This window comes from Somniosus microcephalus, chromosome 4, assembly GCF_052327205.1.
Source record: "Somniosus microcephalus isolate GS21.2 chromosome 4, FLI_Smic_1.0, whole genome shotgun sequence".
NCBI classification, from domain to species: domain Eukaryota; kingdom Metazoa; phylum Chordata; class Chondrichthyes; order Squaliformes; family Somniosidae; genus Somniosus; species Somniosus microcephalus.
In genome coordinates, this window is record NC_140990.1 from 310,871,713 (window position 1) to 310,890,201 (window position 18,489).

Consider the following 18,489-nt stretch of genomic DNA (forward strand, 5'->3'; position numbering starts at 1 on the left):
CAACAACAACAACTTGTATTTGTATAGCGCCTTTAACGTACAGTAGTAAAACATCCCAAGGCGCTGCACAGGAATATTTTAAGACAAAAATTTTTTGACACCGTTCCACATAAGGATAAATTAGATCAGGTGACCAAAAGCTTGGTCAAAGAGGTAGGTTTTAAGGAGCGTCTTAAAGGAGGAGAGAGAGGTAGCGAGGCGGACAGGTTTAAGCAGGGAATTCCAGAGCTTAGGGCCTAGGCAACAGAAGGCACGGCCACCAAAGATTGAGTGATTATAATCAGGGATGCTCAAGAGGGCAGAATTAGAGGAGCACAGATATCTTGGGGGGTTGTGGGGCTGAAGGAGATTACAGAGATAGGAAGGGGCGAGGCCATGGAGGGATTTGAAAACAAGGATGAGAATTTTGAAATCGAGGCACTGCTTAATCGGGAGCCAATGTAGGTCAGCGAGCATGGGGGTGATGGGTGAACAGGACTTGGTGCGAGTTAGGACACGGGCAGCCAAGGTTTGGATGACCTCAAGCTTACGTAGGGTGGAATGTGGGAGGCCAGTCAGGAGTGCATTGGAATAGTCAAGTCTAGAGGTAACAAAGGCATGGATGAGGGTTTCAGCAGCGGATGGGCTGAAGCAAGGGCAGAGACGGGCGAAGTTACAGAGGTGGAAGTAGGCGTTCTTTGTTATGCTGCCGATATGTGGTCGGAAGTTCATTCAGGGTCAAATATGACACCAAGGTTGCCAGGCAGAGGGGCATTTAAAATGAAGTGTGGGGAACTTACACATTCCTTTCCTGCCCCTATCTGGCAAGAATACTCGCCCTAACCCAGTGGGGTCATTCGGGCCCGATCTGCTATTTTAACCTGAGGCTTGAGCGGAGGAGCAGTGATGGCTTCTTCGCCAGGCCAAAGTTTCTGGGAACAGGAGCCAGGGCCAGAAGAGACCCCAGCAAGGGAAGGTTTTTACATTTTTGCTTCAGTTTCTTCGCAGAGCAGGAGGATCAGAAGTGTTCATCCAAGCCCCACAGGGAAACCTTGGTCCTCCCTATCCCGGTCTTCCCGCTCCCCCGACAAGGTTTCCCCTCACGGAGCAGATACCTTGTGCCAGGGAACATTCCCCTGGGTCCCTAGCGGCAGCATCACGGCGCTTGAATTTAACGACCATATTGGTCAGGAAGTCAGCAAGTTAATGAGGCCTGGCCATTAAAATCGACCGAGCCTCCCTGCTACCGCTTCCGGTTGGGCTGATCATTCACTTTGCCATCCGAGAGTTAAAATCAAGTTCTATGCTTCTATAAGTGGAAGCCCAAGAACAGATTGAATGCTTATTCTTTTGGTCAGAAAGAAGCACACGTGGAAAGAAAGAAAATAATCGTAATATCTTTAAAACTCACTGTTCCTTTCTTTCAGATAATGAACAGTATAGAAATAAACATCGGCAAAGTAAAAGTGCTGGCTGTTCAAGGTGACATCACAGCAGAACAGACTGACGCGATTGTAAACAGCACAACTATCAACTTTGACCAAATCAATGGTGAGTGACGACGTTTTTCACCTGTTTTTCAACAACAACTTACATTTTTATTGCAACTTCATTGTAGTAAAACGTTCCAAGGTGCTTCACAGGAGCATTATAAGATCATAAGAACATAAGAAATAGGAACAGGCGTAGGCTATTCGGTCCTTCGAGCCTGCTCCGCCATTCAGTAAGATCATTGCAGAACTTCCACATCAACTCTGAGTGAAGATATTTCTCCTCATCTCAGTCCTAAATGGCTGACCCTTATCCTGAGACTATGCCCCCTAGTTCTAGACTCCCCAGCCAGGGGAAACAACCTCTCAGCACCTACCCTGTCAAGCCCTCTAAGATTTCCTATGTTTCAATGAGATCACCTCTCATTCTTCTAAGCTCCAAAGATTATAGGCTTAATCTACTCAACCTCTCCTCATTAGGACAACTCTCTCATCCCAGGGCTCAATCTAGTAATCCTTTGTTGCACCCCCTCTAAGACATATATGTTATTTCTCAGATAAGGAGGCCAAAACTGTGCACAGTACTCCAGGTGTGGTCTCAACAAAGCCCTGTACAATTATAATAAGACTTCCTTACTCTTGTACTCCAACCCTCTAGCAATAAAGGCCAAAATGCCATTTGCCTTCCTAATTGCTTGCTGTACCTGCATGCTTACTTTACTTTCTGTGTTTCCTGTAGGAGGGCATCTAAATCTCTCTGAACACCAACATTTAATAATTTCTAATCATTTAAAAAATATTCTGTTTTTCTATTCTTCCTACCAAAATGAATAACCTCAAATTTATAGATCCATTCTACTCAATCTCTCCTCACAGGACAGCCCACTCATCCGACAGCACACTCATCCCAAAAATCAATCTAGTGAACCTTTACTGCACCCACCTCTAAGGCAAGTATAGCCTTCCTTAGGTAAGGAGGCCAAATCTGTACACAGTACTCCAGGTGTGGTCTCACCAAAAGCCTATACAATTGCAGTAAGACTTCTTTACTCTTATACACCACACCCTTGCAATAAAGGCTAACACACCATTTGCCTTCCTCATTGCTTGTTGTAACTTTCTGTGATTCGTCTACAAGGACCCCCAAATCCCTCTGAATTCCAACATTTACCAGTCTCTCACCTTTTAGAAAATATTCTGCTTTTCCTTTCTCCATACCAAAGTGGATAATTTTACACTTCCCCACATTATACTCCATCTACCACCTTCTTTCCCAATCACTGTTACCCCATTACTATGTCCTTAATAATAGATTCTAGCATTTTCCCTACTACTGATGTCAGGCTAATTGCCCTATAGACACAGAAACATAGAAACATGGAAGATAGGAGCAGGAGTAGGCCATTCGGCCCCTCGAGCCTGCTCCGCCATTTAATGAGATCATGGCTGATCATCCAAGTTCAGTACCCTGTCCCTGCATTCTCCCCATATCCCTTGATCCCTTTAGCCTTAAGAAATATATCCAACTCCTTCTTGAAGATATTTAATGGTTTGGCCTTTACTGCCTTCTGTGGTAGAGAATGCCACAGGTTCACCACTCTCTGGGTGAAGAAATTCCTCCTCATCTCTGTCCTAAATGGCTTACCCCTTATCCTTAGATTGTGACCCCTGGTTCTGCACTGCCCGACCATCGGGAACATCCTTCCTGCATCTAGTTTGTCTAGTCCGGTTAGAATTTTATAAGTTTCAATGAGATTCCCTCTCATTCTTCTAAACTCCAGTGAGTACAAGCCCAATCGACCCAATCTCTCCTCATACGTCATTCCTGCCATCCCAGGTATCAGCCTGGTGAATCTTCGCTGCACTCCCTCCATGGCAAGAACATCCTTCCCCAGGTAAGGCGACCAAAACTGCACACAATACTCAAGATGTGGTCTCACCAAGGCCCTGTACAACTGCAGCAAGACATCCTTGTTCCTGTACTCAAACCCTCTCACTACGAAGGCCAACATACCATTTGCCTTCTTAACTGCCTGCTGCACCTGCATGCTTACCTTCAGCAACTGGTGCACAAGGACGCCCAGGTCTCGTTGCACTTCCCCTTCTCCCAATCTATTGCCATTCAGATAATAATCTGCCTTCCTGTTTTTGCCACCAAAGTGGATAACCTCGCATTTATCCACGTTATATTGCATCTGCCATGCTTCTGCCCAATCACCCAACCTGTCCAAATCATCCTGGAGTTTCTCGGCATCCTCCTCACAGCACACACGCCCACCCAGCTTTGTGTCATCTGCAAACTTGGAGATATTACATCTAATTCCCTCGTCCAGATCATTAATATATATTGCGAATAGCTGGGGTCCGAGGACCGATCGCTGCGGTACCCCACTAATCACTGCCTGCCACTCGGAAAAAGAGCCGTTTATTCCAACTCTTTGCTTTCTGTCTGCCAACCAGTTCTCTATCCAAGTCAATACCTTGCCCCCAATCCCATGTGCCATAACTTTACACGCTAATCTCTTATGCGGGACCTTATCGAAAGCCTTTTGAAAGTCCAAATACACCACATCCACTGGTTCTCCCTTATCTATTTTACCAGTTACATCCTCAAAAAATTCCAGTAGATTAGTCAAGCACGATTTACCTTTTGTAAATCCATGTTGACTTTGTCCGATCTGGTCACTGTTATCCAAGTGCTCTGCTATTACATCTTTTATAATGGACTCTAGCATTTTCCCCACTACCGATGTCAGGCTTACCGGTCTGTAATTCCCCATTTTCTCTCTACCACCTTTTTTGAACAGTGGGGTAACATTAGCTACCCGCCAATTCATGGGTACTGTTCCAGAGTCTATCGAATTTTGGAAGATGACCAGTAATGCATCTACTATTTCAAGGGCCACTTCCTTAAGTACCCTAGGATGTAGATTATCAGGCCCTGGGGATTTATCGGCCTTCAATCCCGTCAATTTCTCTAACACCATTTCCCTACAAATACTTGATCGGGTGGATGCGGTGAGGATGTTTCCACTGATGGGTGAGACTAGAACTAGGGGGCATAATCTTAGAATAAGGGGCTGCCCTTTCAAAACTGAGATGAGGAGAAACTTCTTCACTCAGAGGGTAGTAAATCTATGGAATTTGCTACCCCAGAGAGCTATTGAAGCTGCAACATTAAATAAATTTAAAATGGAGATAGACATTGTCCTAGCAGATAAGGGAATTAGGGGTTACGGGGAGAGGGCAGGGAAGTGGACGTGAGTCTAGATTCAGATCAGCCATGATCCTATTGAATGGCGGAGCAGGCCCGAGGGGCCGTATGGCCTACTCCTGCTCCTATTTCTTATGTTCTTATGTTCTATCAGTTCCTCCCTTTCATTAGACCCTATGTTCCCCGACCTCTCTGGGAGGTTATTTGTGTCCTTCTTTGTGAAGACAGAACAAAAGCATGTATTTAATTGGTCTGCCATTTCTTTGTTCCCCATTCTAAATTCCCCTGATTCTGACTGCAAGGGACCTACACTTGACTTCACCAATCTTTTTCTCTTCACATATCTATAAAAGCTTTTACAGTCAGTTTTTATGTTCCCTGAAAGCTTACTCTCATACTCTATTTTCCCCCTCTTAATTAATCCCTTTGTTGAATCCTAAACTGCTCCCAATCCTCAGGTTTACTGCTTTTTATGGCCAATATATATGTCCTCTCCTTGGATCTTATGCTATCCCTAATTTCCCTTGTTAGCCACGGTTGAGTCACCTTTTTTGTTTTATTTTTATGCCAAACTGGGATGAACAAATTCTGTAGTTCATCCATGCGATCTTTGAATGTTTGCCATTGCCTATCCACCGTCAACCCTTTGAGTGACATTCCCCAATCAATCCTACTCAACTTGCGCCTCATACCATCGTAGTTTCCTTTATTTAAATTCAGGACCCTAGTCTCTGAATCAACTACTTCACTCTCCATCTTAATGAAGAATTCTATCATATTATGATCGCTCCGACCCAAGGGGCCTCGTACAACAAGATTGCTAATTAATCCTTTCTCATTACATAATACCCAGTCTATGATGGCCTGATCTCTAGTTGGTTCCTCGACATATTGGTCCAGGAAACCATCCCGTATACACTCCAGGAATTCCTCCTCCACAGTATTGTTACTAATTTGGTTAGCCAAATTGTTCCCTGATTTCTCTCTCCCTCCTTTCTTGAACAGCCAGGTTACATTTGCTACCTTCCAATCCACAGAGACTATTCTAGAATCTAGGGAATTCTGGAAGATTAAAACCAATGCATCCACTGTCTCTGCAGCCACCTCTTTTTGATCCTAGGATATAGGCCATCAGATCTTGGAGATTTGATGGCTTTTAGTCCCATTAATTTCTCCAGTACTTTTTCATTACTAATATGAATTACTTTAAGTTCCTCACTCTCATTAGGCCCTTGGTTCTCCACAATTTCTAGTATGTTCTTTGCATCTTCTACTGTGACGGCAGATACAAAATATTTGTTTAACGTCTCTGCCATTTCCTTATTTCCCATTATAATTTCTCCTGTCTCTGCCTCTAAGGGACCCATATTTACTTTTGCTAATCTCTTCCTTTTTACGTACTGTAAAAGCTCTTACAATCTGTTTTATATTTCTTGCTAGTTACCTCTCACATCCTTTTTTCTTCCTCTTGATCAATTTCTTGGTCATCCTTTGATGATTTTAAAAACCTTCCTAATGCTCAGGCTTACTACTCTTTTTGGCAACATTGTAAGCCTCTTCTTTTAATCTAATACTATCCTTAACCTTTCTAGTTAGCCATTGTTGTGAAGTGGAGTTTCTATTCCTCAAGGGAATGTACACTCATTAATTAGTTCTTTAAATGTTTGCCATTGTTTATCTACCATCATACCTTTTAATCTAATTTCACAACCTATCTTAGCCACCTCACCCCTCATACCTCCGTAATTGGTATGAGGTATACCATGACATTTAAGACCCTCGTTTCGGACTTAACCAGATGAATCTCAAACTTAATATGAAATTCTATCATATTATGATCACTCTTCCCCAGAGCAACCTTTACTATGAGATTACTAATTAACCCTGTCTCATTACACAATACTAGATCTAAAATAGCCTGTTCTCTTGTTGGTTCCTCGATATAGTGTTCTAGAAAACTGTCTCAAATGCATTCCATGAACCTGTCCTCCAAGTTACTTTTGCCAATTTGGTTTTGCCCAGTCTATATGAAGATTAAAGCCCTCCATGATTATTGTATTACCCTTGTTATATGCTCCTCTAATTTCCTGATTTATATACTGTCCAACACTATGATTATTGTTAGGGAGCCTATAAACTACTCCTACCAGTGTTTTCTGCCCTTAGTTTCACCCATACTGATTCTACATCCTGAATTTCTGGGCTAAGATCCTTTCTCACTACTGCCTTTATTACATTCCTTATTATCAGGGCTACAGCACCTCCTTTTCCATTTTGCCTATCTTTTCTAAAAGTCAAGTGCCCTGAAATATTTAGTTCCCAACCTTGGTCACCCTGCAACCATGTCTAAGTAATGTTTACTAGATCAAATCCATTTATCTCTATTTGTGCCATTAATTCATCTATCTTGTTACGGATGTTTCGAGCATTCAGATATAGCACCTTTAATTTTAACTTTTTACTATTTTTCCCTGATGTGGGCTTCATCACTAATGCCCTATTATCATTATTAAACTGTCTGGGGGAAAAATTCAGTTGCTTCGCGCCTCCCGTTAGCGCCCTGCAGTGCTGTGCCACCAGTGATGATGTCATCATCATTTGCAGAGCCCCGCTTGTGCCCCAGCCATGATCTTCGGTAGCGCCCCCTGACTTACCCCTGACGCTATGTTCGATGGGGTCAGGGGGGCCTAGCTGCGGCCGGGGTGGTGCTATTTAAAGGTGAAGTGCCGGGTGGCCATTTTTGTTGCTGGCCGCCTGCCAGCACCTGCTTCCGCTGCCGTCCCCGGCCTCCTGACCCGCCCCCCCGCCCCCCACCCCCCACACCGGAGTGCCGGCTGCGCTCCATGAGCCCGACACTTCTCTTGAGTGCCGGGCTCTTTTGCTGGCACTCCGATCCCCGGTGGCCCATCTGGGCCCCAGGTCGTGCTGCGCAAGGCTCATCCCCTTTAAGAAAGGGAGGAAAGCCTGCAATACCGCAGCACGACATGCTGCAGCCCTCGTTATTCAATTCACCAGGACACTGGACCCAGCCTGGTTTAAGTGGAGTCCGTCCCAACGGAACACTCCCTCTTTCCCCAGTACTGGTGCAAGTGCCCCATAAATTGAAACCCCTGCCTCCCACACCACTCTTTTAGCCACGCATTAAAACTTCTAATCTGTTTGTTAGTATGCCAATTTGCGTGTGGCTCAGGTAGTAATTGAGAGATTATTATCTTTGAGGTTCTGCTTTTTAATTTGTACCCTAGTTCCTCAAACTCCCTCAGCAGAACCTCATTCCTAGTTCTGCCTACGTTGTTGGTTCTTATGTGGATCACAACAAGTGGATCCTCCCCTCCATCTCCAAGTTCTTCTCCAGCCATGAGGAGATGTCTGTAACCCTGGCGCCGGGCAGGCAACACAGTCTTTGGGACTCCCGGTCGGGGCTGCAGAGAACATTATCTATCCTGACTATATTATCCCTTACCACTTGTTTGACACCGAGCCACATTACGAGATGTTATGACAGATAATAAAAGCTTGGCCAAAGAGGTAGGTTTTAAGGAGCATCTTAAACAACAACAACAACTTGTATTTATATAGTGCCTTTAACATAACCCAAGGCGCTTCACAGGAGTGTTATAAGTCAAAAACTTGACACCGAGCCACATCAGAGGAAATTAGGGCAGATGACCTAAAGTTTGGTCAAAGAGGTAGGTTTTAAGGAGCGTCTTAAAGGAGAGCGAGGTAGAGAGCTCGAGAGGTTTAGGGAGGGAATTCCAGAGCTTAGGGCCGAGGCAGCTGAAGGCTCGGCCACCAGTGGTGTCGCAAGTAAAATCGTGGATGCGCAAAAGGCCAGAGTTGGAGGAGCGCAGAGATCTGGGAATGTTGTAGGGCTGGCGGAGTCTACAGAGATAGGGAGGGGGCAAGGCCATGGAGGGATTTGAAAACAAGGATGAGAATTTTAAAATTGAGGCATTGCCGGACTGGGAGCCAATGTAGGTCAGCAGGCACAGGTGAACGGGACTTGATGCGAGTTAGGATATGGGTAGCAGAGTTTCGGATGAGCTCAAGTTTATGAAGGGTGGAAGATGGGAGATTGGCCAGGAGAGTGTTGAAATAGTGAAGAATAGAGGTAACAACGGCATGGATGAGCTAAGGCAGGGCGGAGTCAGGTGATGTTATGGAGGTGGAAGTAGCAGTCTTGGTGATGGAGCGGATATATGGTCGGGAGCTCATCTCGGGGTTAAATATAACACCAAGATTGCCAAAGGTCTGGTTCAACCTCAGACAATAGCCAGGGAGAGGGATGGAGTCAGTGGCTAGGGAACGGAGTTTGTGGCGGGGAGCAAAGACAGTGGCCCGAATTTTCTCCAGGTAGGCGGGTTGTGGACAGGGGGCCCCCAAGGCAGGCGGAAAACCCGGGAGGTCGGGTTTCCCGCAGGCCCTGCCAACTTTAACGGCAGGGCCTGATTTGCATGTGAGGCCTCAGACTCCCGCCCGCAGCTAGCCAGATTGAGAGGCTAGCTGGCTGTGGGTGGATAGGCCTGCAGATGCAGAGAGTGAAGGGGTCTGGCTGGGGGATGGATCGTCAGGGAAGGATCGGGGATCGCGGGAGAGCAGGATCAGGGTTGGGGGCTCGGGGATCGGCAGGGGGGCAGTTGGAGGATCAGCAGGGGGTCAAGGATCGGCGGGGATTGGGGTTCGGCCGGGGATCGGGGTTTGGAGTCGGGCAGGGATTGAGGGGGGGCGGTGCCGGAGGATCAGGGGTCGATGGGGAGGTGGTCACCCGGGGATCGTTGGGGGTGCGGGGTGGGGGCGGAAGAGAGGATCAGGGCTGCCCAGCGGAGGATCATGGCTGGCCTCAGCATCATCACTGGGGGAGAGGCCTGGGGTGAGGGGGACGGGGGGGGATGCCTGGGGGCGGGGTGATTGGAGGCCCCATTGGGGGAGGGGGGAGGCCTCGTGGTGGGGTCTCCGATCGCGGGGTGTGTGTTAGGCAGGGACCCTGTATCCAGGAGGTAGGTTTAAAGCCACCTACCTCCTGGATCCAGCAGTCCCTGCCTTGGTTTAACTGCCGGGTTTCACGAATTGTGTGAAACCTGTCCACATGCAGTTAAATTCAAAATGGAGGTGATAAAAGAGGCTTCCAGCCTCATTACAATATTTAAATTAACGTTACGCCTCCTGGGGGCGGCCCCCCTTGTGCCCCCCTCCCGCCTCCGTTAAAACTGGAAGTGGGCGGGATGGAGGCGGGATCAGGTCAGGAATCCCATTTTTAGCAATTTAACTGCCCCCACGCTCCAAACCCACCTTTATTTCTAGGAGAAAACTCCAGCCAATGGCTTCGGTCTTCTCAATATTTAGTTGGAGGTAACATCTGCTCATCCAGGATGTCGGACAAGCAGTGTGACAAATGAGAGACGGTGTAAAATCAATCCCTGTAGGTTTGCTTCTGATCTAAGTACCATCACTTTCTAAAGTGTAAACTGCAACTGCTTTGTCTGCCATTGGTTCAGCCTCACTTATTTGTTCCTTATTTGTTCTTGGGAGGCCCACAACAATGGCAAGGTTGGATTTATGATTAATTGTCCTGACAATGTGGTAATGGCCTTCTTGAACCACTGCAGTCTTTGTGGTGATTGTGTTCCCACGATGGTTTAAGGTAGGGAATTCCAGCGCTTTGACCCAGAGATGAAGAAGGAATATTGGTATATGTCTGAGTCACAATGGTGCATGACTTGCAGGGGAATTGAAGGTCATGGGGCTAGAAATTCATCTCCTTACCGACACTCTGTAGCACCATGAAATGGCGATAAAATGGTGGCCACCGTTCTTTTGCCAGCTGGTGGCGGGTTCCGCGGTGGCCGCCATATTGCTCTCCTCCTTTGCGCTGCTGGTAACTGGCAGCGCCCTGGAAAAAAAATGGTGGCGTGGTGATGTCAATCCGCGTGTAACGCCGACTTAACGTCACCAACGTGAACTTCGACCCCAGCGCTGTATTCAGTGCTGGGTCCTAAGCACATCAGGTTAACCTGGCTTGCAAGCAGGCTGACAGTGGCAATGTCTGCAGATGTTAAAGGGACACACACGTTATTCAGGTAAGTTTGAATTTATGGGTTTGGACTGTTTTTTTTTATTTTATTGAAGTGGTGGCTTGCTGCAATAGATGGGAAAAGTCTTTTATGTGTGTAAGGAGTGCTGCTGGATGCTTGCAAGGGCTTGGATGGTAAATGAAGGCCTTTGAGAAGACAGAACATGCTGCGAATACTCAGCAGGTCACGCAACCGTGGAGAGAAAAACAGAGTTCACATCTCAGGTCGACATGCTGCCTGACCAACTGAGTATTTCCAGCATTTTATGCTGTCATTTCACATTTACAGCATCCGCTTGCAGAGGGAAGAGGAAGACGCAGAAGAGGAGGAGTTAGATGGAAGGATGCATCCCAGACAGCCCCTTTGTGGCCAGGATATCTGGGATGGAATTATCCGCCTGCGGTCCCACTGACTGGGCAGGCTGCATTTCTTGGGTGTGTGAAATGAGGAAGGCACAAGGGTGGACTTGTGCCAACGGGAGGGCAGGAAAGCAAGAGGTGCAGGCCAGAAGGAGGTTAATATATGAGGATACCAGCACCATTTATCCTTTCAGCCCCGCCGCTGGCCAAGGGCACAACCATGCCCCTGTCAAGAATGGCTTGCACCATCTCTTCCAAGGGGGTGAGGTGAGGCTAGGAATGGGATATGTTCCTTGTCATTGGTGCAGATTGTTGGTAGGTGAGTGATTGGGGGTCGTACATTGAGCAGTATGTGAGGCTAGTGGTGCAGTTGGTAGGAGACGACTTTTGAAGATGCATTCACGGACCTTGACCAGTGGTCTGAGGTCATGAAGCTTCTTTGGGCACTGGAACCAGGTGGTGGGGGCAACACTGCTGGCAGTGATGGCCTTAGTGATGTTCTCCCACATCGTTCTTTCTGGAGGGCCTCCTGGCGCCTGTGGGTAGAGGGCCACTCTTGCAATGTTGACACCCTGCACAAAGCTGGAGTGCTGCGTGTGAGGCCCTCAGTGCCCCTTCCCTGGCTTGCAGAGCCATTTCTGTTAGTGCAGAGGCAGTTTTCCCATTTGTTGCGGTTAGGAAGGTAATTCAGTTTTAACAGCAAAATATTCACATTTGGAACTTCTTTTAAATGTTGAATACTTTTTAAAAGGCAGAAGGTGCTGAAAAGCTGAAATTCACTGCATTTTATTTTGTATTGCTTCAGTGTGCATGGCCCCTTTAATTCTCAGACCTCTTCATTACCCACAATTCCCTGCGATCTCCACAGCTTCGCTCACAGAGGCTGTGGAAGCTGCAATGCCGGACCTGGACAGGAACTTACTTCCGGATCCCTCCAGCAATTCCACCAGAACGGCGTTGCATGGAAGGTGAGCTCTGCACCAACTATCTCCATGCCCCTCAGACCAATTTGACTCGATTAGCATTGCGGCCATTTCCAGTGGCCGTTAAATGCAGTTGCCGGCAGTCACTGTTTACATGTAGGCAAAAGCAGCAGTTAGTCTGTGTACAGCAAGGTCACTCAAACAGCAAATTGTAACCGGCAACAACATTGTCTATCATTGGTTCAGCTTCACTTAATTATTGCACGTATGTTGGTTCAGGAAAGGTCTTGCATTTATATAATGCCCTTCACGGACATTGTAAAGTAATTAACAGCCAATAAATTACTTTTGAGGTATAGTCACCACTGTTTTGTATGCAAACATGGTAGTCAATTTGCACACAGCAAAGTCCCGCACACAGCCAAGTCCCACGTACAGCAAATGAGAAAAACTCACATTAATCTGTTCTTGATGGTGTTTATTGAGGGAAGAATGTTGGCCAGCGTAATAGCACCACCTGGTGACTACTGAAGTATATAACAATAAAGCCATATGCGGTACAGTTCTTACCGGAAGCCATGTTATGCAGTTGTATATATATGCTGTGTCCCAAGATATCACAGAATTGGCGATGAGGATAGGATTGTGGATTCCCGAGCTGAAGTTTTTGTTGAAGGATAATCCTGCCAACCAATGGAGGGACTGTTAGATGTTCTTCGTGTTGCAGAAAAACTTAAAGATCCGAGGTAATATCAGGCACCCGTCGTTGAACTGTTGATGTTGCCAGAGCCCAGGTGGCCACACCAAGGGGAAAAATAGGGCACTTAGGTGAGTTTGATCGTGACCGAGCTGCGTTTGGAGCATATGTGGAGCGGCTAGAAATGTTTTTCACCGCAAATAGTATCATCAAAGTCCCCGATGATGTAAACCAGAACCGGGCAGTTTTAGAAAGGAAACTGACTAATTTTTACCATCGCCAAATCCCCCACTATCAACATCCTGGGGGTCACCATTAACCAGAAACTTAACTGGACCAGTCACATAAATACTGTGGCAACAAGAGCAGGTCAGAGGCTGGGTATTCTGCGGCGAGTGTCTCCCTCCTGACTTCCCAAAGCCTTTCCACCATCTACAAGGCACAAGTCAGGAGTGTGATGGAATAATCGCCACTTGCCTGGATGAGTGCAGCTCCAACAACACTCAAGAAGCTCAACACCATCCAGGACAAAGCAGCCCGCTTGACTGGCACACCATCCACCACCTTAAACATTCACTCCCTCCACCACCAGCACATAAGATGCACTGCAGCAACTCACCAAGGCTTCTTCGGCAGCACCTCCCAAACCAGCGACCTCTTCCACCTAGAAGGACAAGGGCAGCAGGCGCATGGGAACATCACCTCCTCCAAGTTCCCCTCCAAGTCACACACCATCCTGACTTAGAAGTATATCGCCGTTCCTTCATCGTCGCTGGGTCAAAATCCTGGAACTCCCTCCCTAACAGCACTGTGGGAGTACCTTCACCACACGGAATGCAGCAGTTCAAGAAGGCAGCTCACCACCATGTTCTCAAAGGCAATTAGGGGTGGGCAATAAATGCTGGCCTTGCCAGCAACGCCCACATCCCATAAATGATTTGAAAAAAAGGTACCAGGATACCCATGGAAATCGACACTGGTGCATCTGTGAGCGTAGTACCGGAATCGCTATATTGCGCCAAGTTGCATGATTATCGACGAGAGAAATTGAAGATAGAAACATAGAAGCATAGAAGATAGGAGCAGGAGTAGGCCATTCGGCCCCTCGAGCCTGCTCCGCCATTCAATGCGATCATGACTGATCATCCAAATTAAGTACCCGGTCCCTGCTTTCTCCCCATACCCCTTGATACCTTTAGCCTTAAGAAATATATCCAACTCCTTCTTGAATATATTTAATGAATTGGCCTCTACTGCCTTCTGTGGTAGAGAATGCCACAGGTTCACCACTCTCTGGGTAAAGAAATTCCTCCTCATTTCTGTTCTAAATGGCCTACCCCTTATCCTTAGACTGTGACCCCTGGTTCTGGACTCCCTGACCATCGGGAACATCCTTCCTGCGTCTAGTCTGTCCAGTCCTGTCAGAATTTTATAAGTTTCAATGAGATCCCCCCTCATTCTTCTAAACTCCAGCGAGTACAAGCCCAATCAACCCAATCTCTCCTCATACATCATTCCTGCCATCCCAGGTATCAGCCTGGTGAATCTTCGCTGAACTCCTTCCATAGCAAGAACATCCTTCCTCAGATAAGGCGACCAAAACTGCACACAATACTCAAGATGTGGTCTCACCAAGGCCCTGTACAACTGCAGCAAGACATCCTTGTTCCTGTACTCAAACCCTCTCGCTACGAAGGCCAACATACCATTTGCCTTCTTAACCGCCTGCTGCAGCTGCATGCTTACCTTCAGCGACTGGTGCACAAGGACACCCAGGTCTCGTTACACTTCCCCTTCTCCCAATCTATTGCCATTCAGATAATAATCTGCCTTCCTGTTTTTGCCACCAAAGTGGATAACCTCACATTTATTCACGTTATATTGCATCTGCCATGCTTTTGCCCAATCACCCAACCTGTCCAAATCATACTGAAGTTTCTCGGCATCCTCCTCACAGCACACACGCCCACCCAGCTTTGTGTCGTCTGCAAATTTGGAGATATTACATCTAGTTCCCTTGTCTAGATCATTAATATATATTGTGAATAGCTGGGGCCCAAGGACCGATCCCTGCGGTACCCCACTAGTCACTGCCTGCCACTCAGAAAAAGAGCCGTTTATTCCAACACTTTGCTTTCTGTCTGCCAACCAGTTCTCTATCCAAGTCAATACCTTGCCCCCAATCCCATGTGCCTTAACTTTACACGCTAATCTCTTTGTGGCAGTGCTACAGTGATGCGCCCCGATCTCCTTCACCCGGAGATCGTGACATCATTGCCGTGTGCATCGCCCTGTTAGCGCCCCAGACCTGAAATTGACTTCTGCCCCCTGCAGCAGCGCCAGCCGAAAAACACCAACAGCCGCAGGAGGCGTGCATCGGGCGGCGAGCCGCTTTGGGGGCGATGATTAAAGGCGAGGTGGCCGAGGTAAGTAAAAAAAACCTTATCTTTCCTGTTCTAGTTTTTTTCGCGGGTTCCTGCCTGTGATCGATTAGCCTGGCACTCTGCTTGAGAGCCGAGCTGATGGCACGGGATCGCGGATACCTTGGTGGTCCAGGTAGGTACTTTTTAAATTGCAGAGCCTGCAGCAATGACCCTTCCCTTTAAGGGAGGGAAGGAACCTTTGAACACGCTAGCGCTGTACGGCCCAGTGTGCAGCACTGAAGTCTCCGCCCCGCCTGCTGCCGATTGCGCTCCAAGAAGGAAGTGGAGGGCTTGATTTAGTGCTCCACTTCCCTCTTGGGGCACTAAAACTCAATTTCGCAGTCGCCTGGCACTAAAGTTAGCACCCAGGCGATGTTAGCGTCCCAAAATAGTCGATACCAAATTTTTCCCGTGGCAGCCGCAACTAAGACTCTGGCAACAGAGTCTTGCACGACTTTGCGCCGGCGCATAAAGGTGGAGCGGCGGCCGGCCGCTTTCCCGCCGGCCGCCTGCCCGCACCTCCCTTCCCGGACTCCCCCACCCCCCCCCCCCCCGCGGAACAGATGCTTCTCGGCTGCGAGCCCGGCACTTCCCCGAGGTGCTGGGCTCATTTTTGTGAAGATTTTACCGGCCAGCGGGCGGGTGCAGGCAGCTCCTCCTTAACTGAAGGAGGAGGCCTGCACTTCCCGAGCCTGCCGCACCGCATCGGGCGCCGCAGCGCCGGAATAGCGCAGGATGAGAGTAACTAAAGTAAACATGGGTCCCTAGAGGAAGAGTCTGGGGAATTAATAATGGGAAACAGGGAAATGATGGAGACTTTGAACAAATATTCTGTATCGGTCTTCATGGTAGAAGACACTAAAAGCATCCCAATAATGGATAATCAAGGGGCTATTGGAGTGGGGGGAGAACTTAAAACAATCACTACCACTAGAGAGAAAGTACGAGGCAAACTAATGGGACTAAAGGGAGACAAGTCCCCTGGACCCGATGGCTTGCATCCTAGAGTCTTAAAAGAGGTGGCTGCAGAGATAGTGGATGCATTGATTGTAATCTACTAAAATTCCCTGGATTTTGGAGAGGTCTAGCGGAAAATGTAACGCCCCTATTTAAGAAAGGAAGGAGACAGAAACCAGGCAACTATCAACCAGTTAGCCTAACATCTGTCATTGGGAAAATGCTGGAGTCCATCATTAAGGAAGTGGTAGCAGGACATTTAGAAAATCATAATATAGTCAAGCAGAGTCAGCATGGTTTTATGAAAGGGAAATCATGTTTGACAAATTTGCTGGAGTTCTTTGAGGATGGAATGAGCAGGGTGGATAAAGGGGAACCAGTAGATGTCGTGCATTTGGATTTCCAGAAGGCATTCGATAAGGTGCCGAATAAAAGGTTACTGCACAAGATAAGAGCTCACGGGGTTGGGGGTAATATATTAGCATGGATAGAGGATTGGCTAACTAACAGAAAACAGAGAGTCGGGATAAATGGGTCATTTTCAGGTTGGCAAACTGTAACTAGTGGGGTGCCACAGGGATCAGTGCTGGGGCCTCAACTATTTACAATCTACATTAATGACTTGGATGAAGGGACTGAGTGTAATGTAGCCAAATTTGCTGATGATAAAAAGATAGGTGGGAAAGCAAATTGTGTGGAGGATGCAAAGAATCTCCAAAGGGATATAGATAGGCTAAGTGAGTGGGCAGGAATCTGGCAGATGGAGTATAATGTGGGAAAGTGCAAGGTTATCCACTTTGGTAGGAAAAATAAAAATGCAAATTATTATTTAAATGGGGAGAGATCACAAAATGCTGAGGTACAGAGGAGTCTGGGGGTCCTTGTACATAAATCACAAAAAGTTAGCATGCAGGTACAGCAAGTAATTAGGAAGGCAAATGGAGTGTTGGCCTTTATTGCAAAGGGAATGGAGTATAAAAATATGGAAGTCCTGTTACAACTGTACAGGGCATTGGTGAGACCACACCTGGAGTACTGCATACAGTTTTGGTCCCCTTATTTAAGGAAGGATATACTTGCATTGGAGGCAGTTCAGAGAAGGTTCACGAGGTTGATTCAGAAGATGAAAGGGTTGTCTTATGAAGAAAGGTTGAGCAGGTTGGGCTTATACTCATTGGAGTTGAGAAGAATGAGAGGGGATCTTATTGAAACATATAAGATTCTGAAGGGACTTGACAGGGTAGATACAGAGAGGATGTTTCACCTCATGGGGGAATCTAGAACTAGGGGGCATAATTTCAGAATAAGGGGGCACCCATTTAAAACGGAAATAAGGAGGAATTTCTTCTCTCAGAGGGTCGTGAATCTTTGGAATTCTCTTTCCCAGAGAGCTGTGGAGGCTGGGTCATTGAATATATTTAAGGTGGAGATAGACAGATTTTTGAACAATAAGGGAGTCAAGGGTTATGGGGAGCGGGCAGGGAAGTGGAGTTGAGGCCAAGATCAGATCAGTCATGATCTTATTGAATGGCGGAGCAGGCTCGAGGGGCCAAATGACCTACTCCTGCTCCGACGTCTTATGTTCTTATGTTATATATTGTTGAGCTACCAGCCACAGCTGAAGAGGTAGGGCAACCAAATGTGACCCAATTATGTCAAAGGTGTATGATTACATTGGCAAATGGATAGCCAAACCAGGTATCAGAGGAAGATATCCATCCATACTTCATTCGTAGGAATGAATTGTCAGTGGATAAAGATTGTATCATGTGGGGAGCAAGAGTGATTATCCCAAATAGGTTCAGGTCTAAATTGTTAGGAGCTCTTCATGACCAGCACCTGGGTATGAGTTTGACTAAGGGTTTTGCACGCAGTTACTTATGGTGGCCAGGTTTAGATAAAGAGATAGAGTACATAGTCAGTCAGTGTACAACATGTCAATCGGTGAGCAAGAAACCACCATCAGTACCATTACAGCCATGGAAATGGCCTCCCAGAGTGTGGCAAGGTTACATGTAGAGTTGCTGAGCTAGGACAGCAATTGTTCATAGTGATAGTCACTCGAAGTGGGTAGAGGTGTTTCCGATGTGGATAATAACAACAAGCAAAACACCAAACAATTTGCGAAGATTGTTTTCTTCATACGGCCTCCCAGAAGAAATTTTGTCTGATAATGGGCCGCAATTTTGTTCAGAAGAGTTCACACAGTTCATAAGCAGAAATGGTGTGAAACATACCAAAGTTCCACCGTACCACCCTGCTTCAAATGGTGCAGCAGAGCGCACAGTACAAATAGTCAAACGTGCCCTCATCAAGCAAATGTTGGATTCAAAGCCAAAGAAATGTCAGTTGTCGTTGGACCACAAACTGGCAAAT

At 47.0% G+C, this 18,489-nt stretch overlaps 1 protein-coding gene across 1 annotated transcript in view; it reads left to right on the top strand.

Annotated features, from left to right (window-relative positions):
* The window catches only part of LOC147120592 (protein mono-ADP-ribosyltransferase PARP14-like), a 213,375-nt gene that overhangs the window by 137,912 nt on the left and 56,974 nt on the right, over positions 1-18,489 (top strand). The window contains exon 18 of the mRNA XM_085986722.1: positions 1,407-1,530. Within this exon, the coding sequence (XP_085842848.1) occupies positions 1,407-1,530 (124 nt within the window). The remainder of the gene's footprint in view (positions 1-1,406; positions 1,531-18,489) is intronic.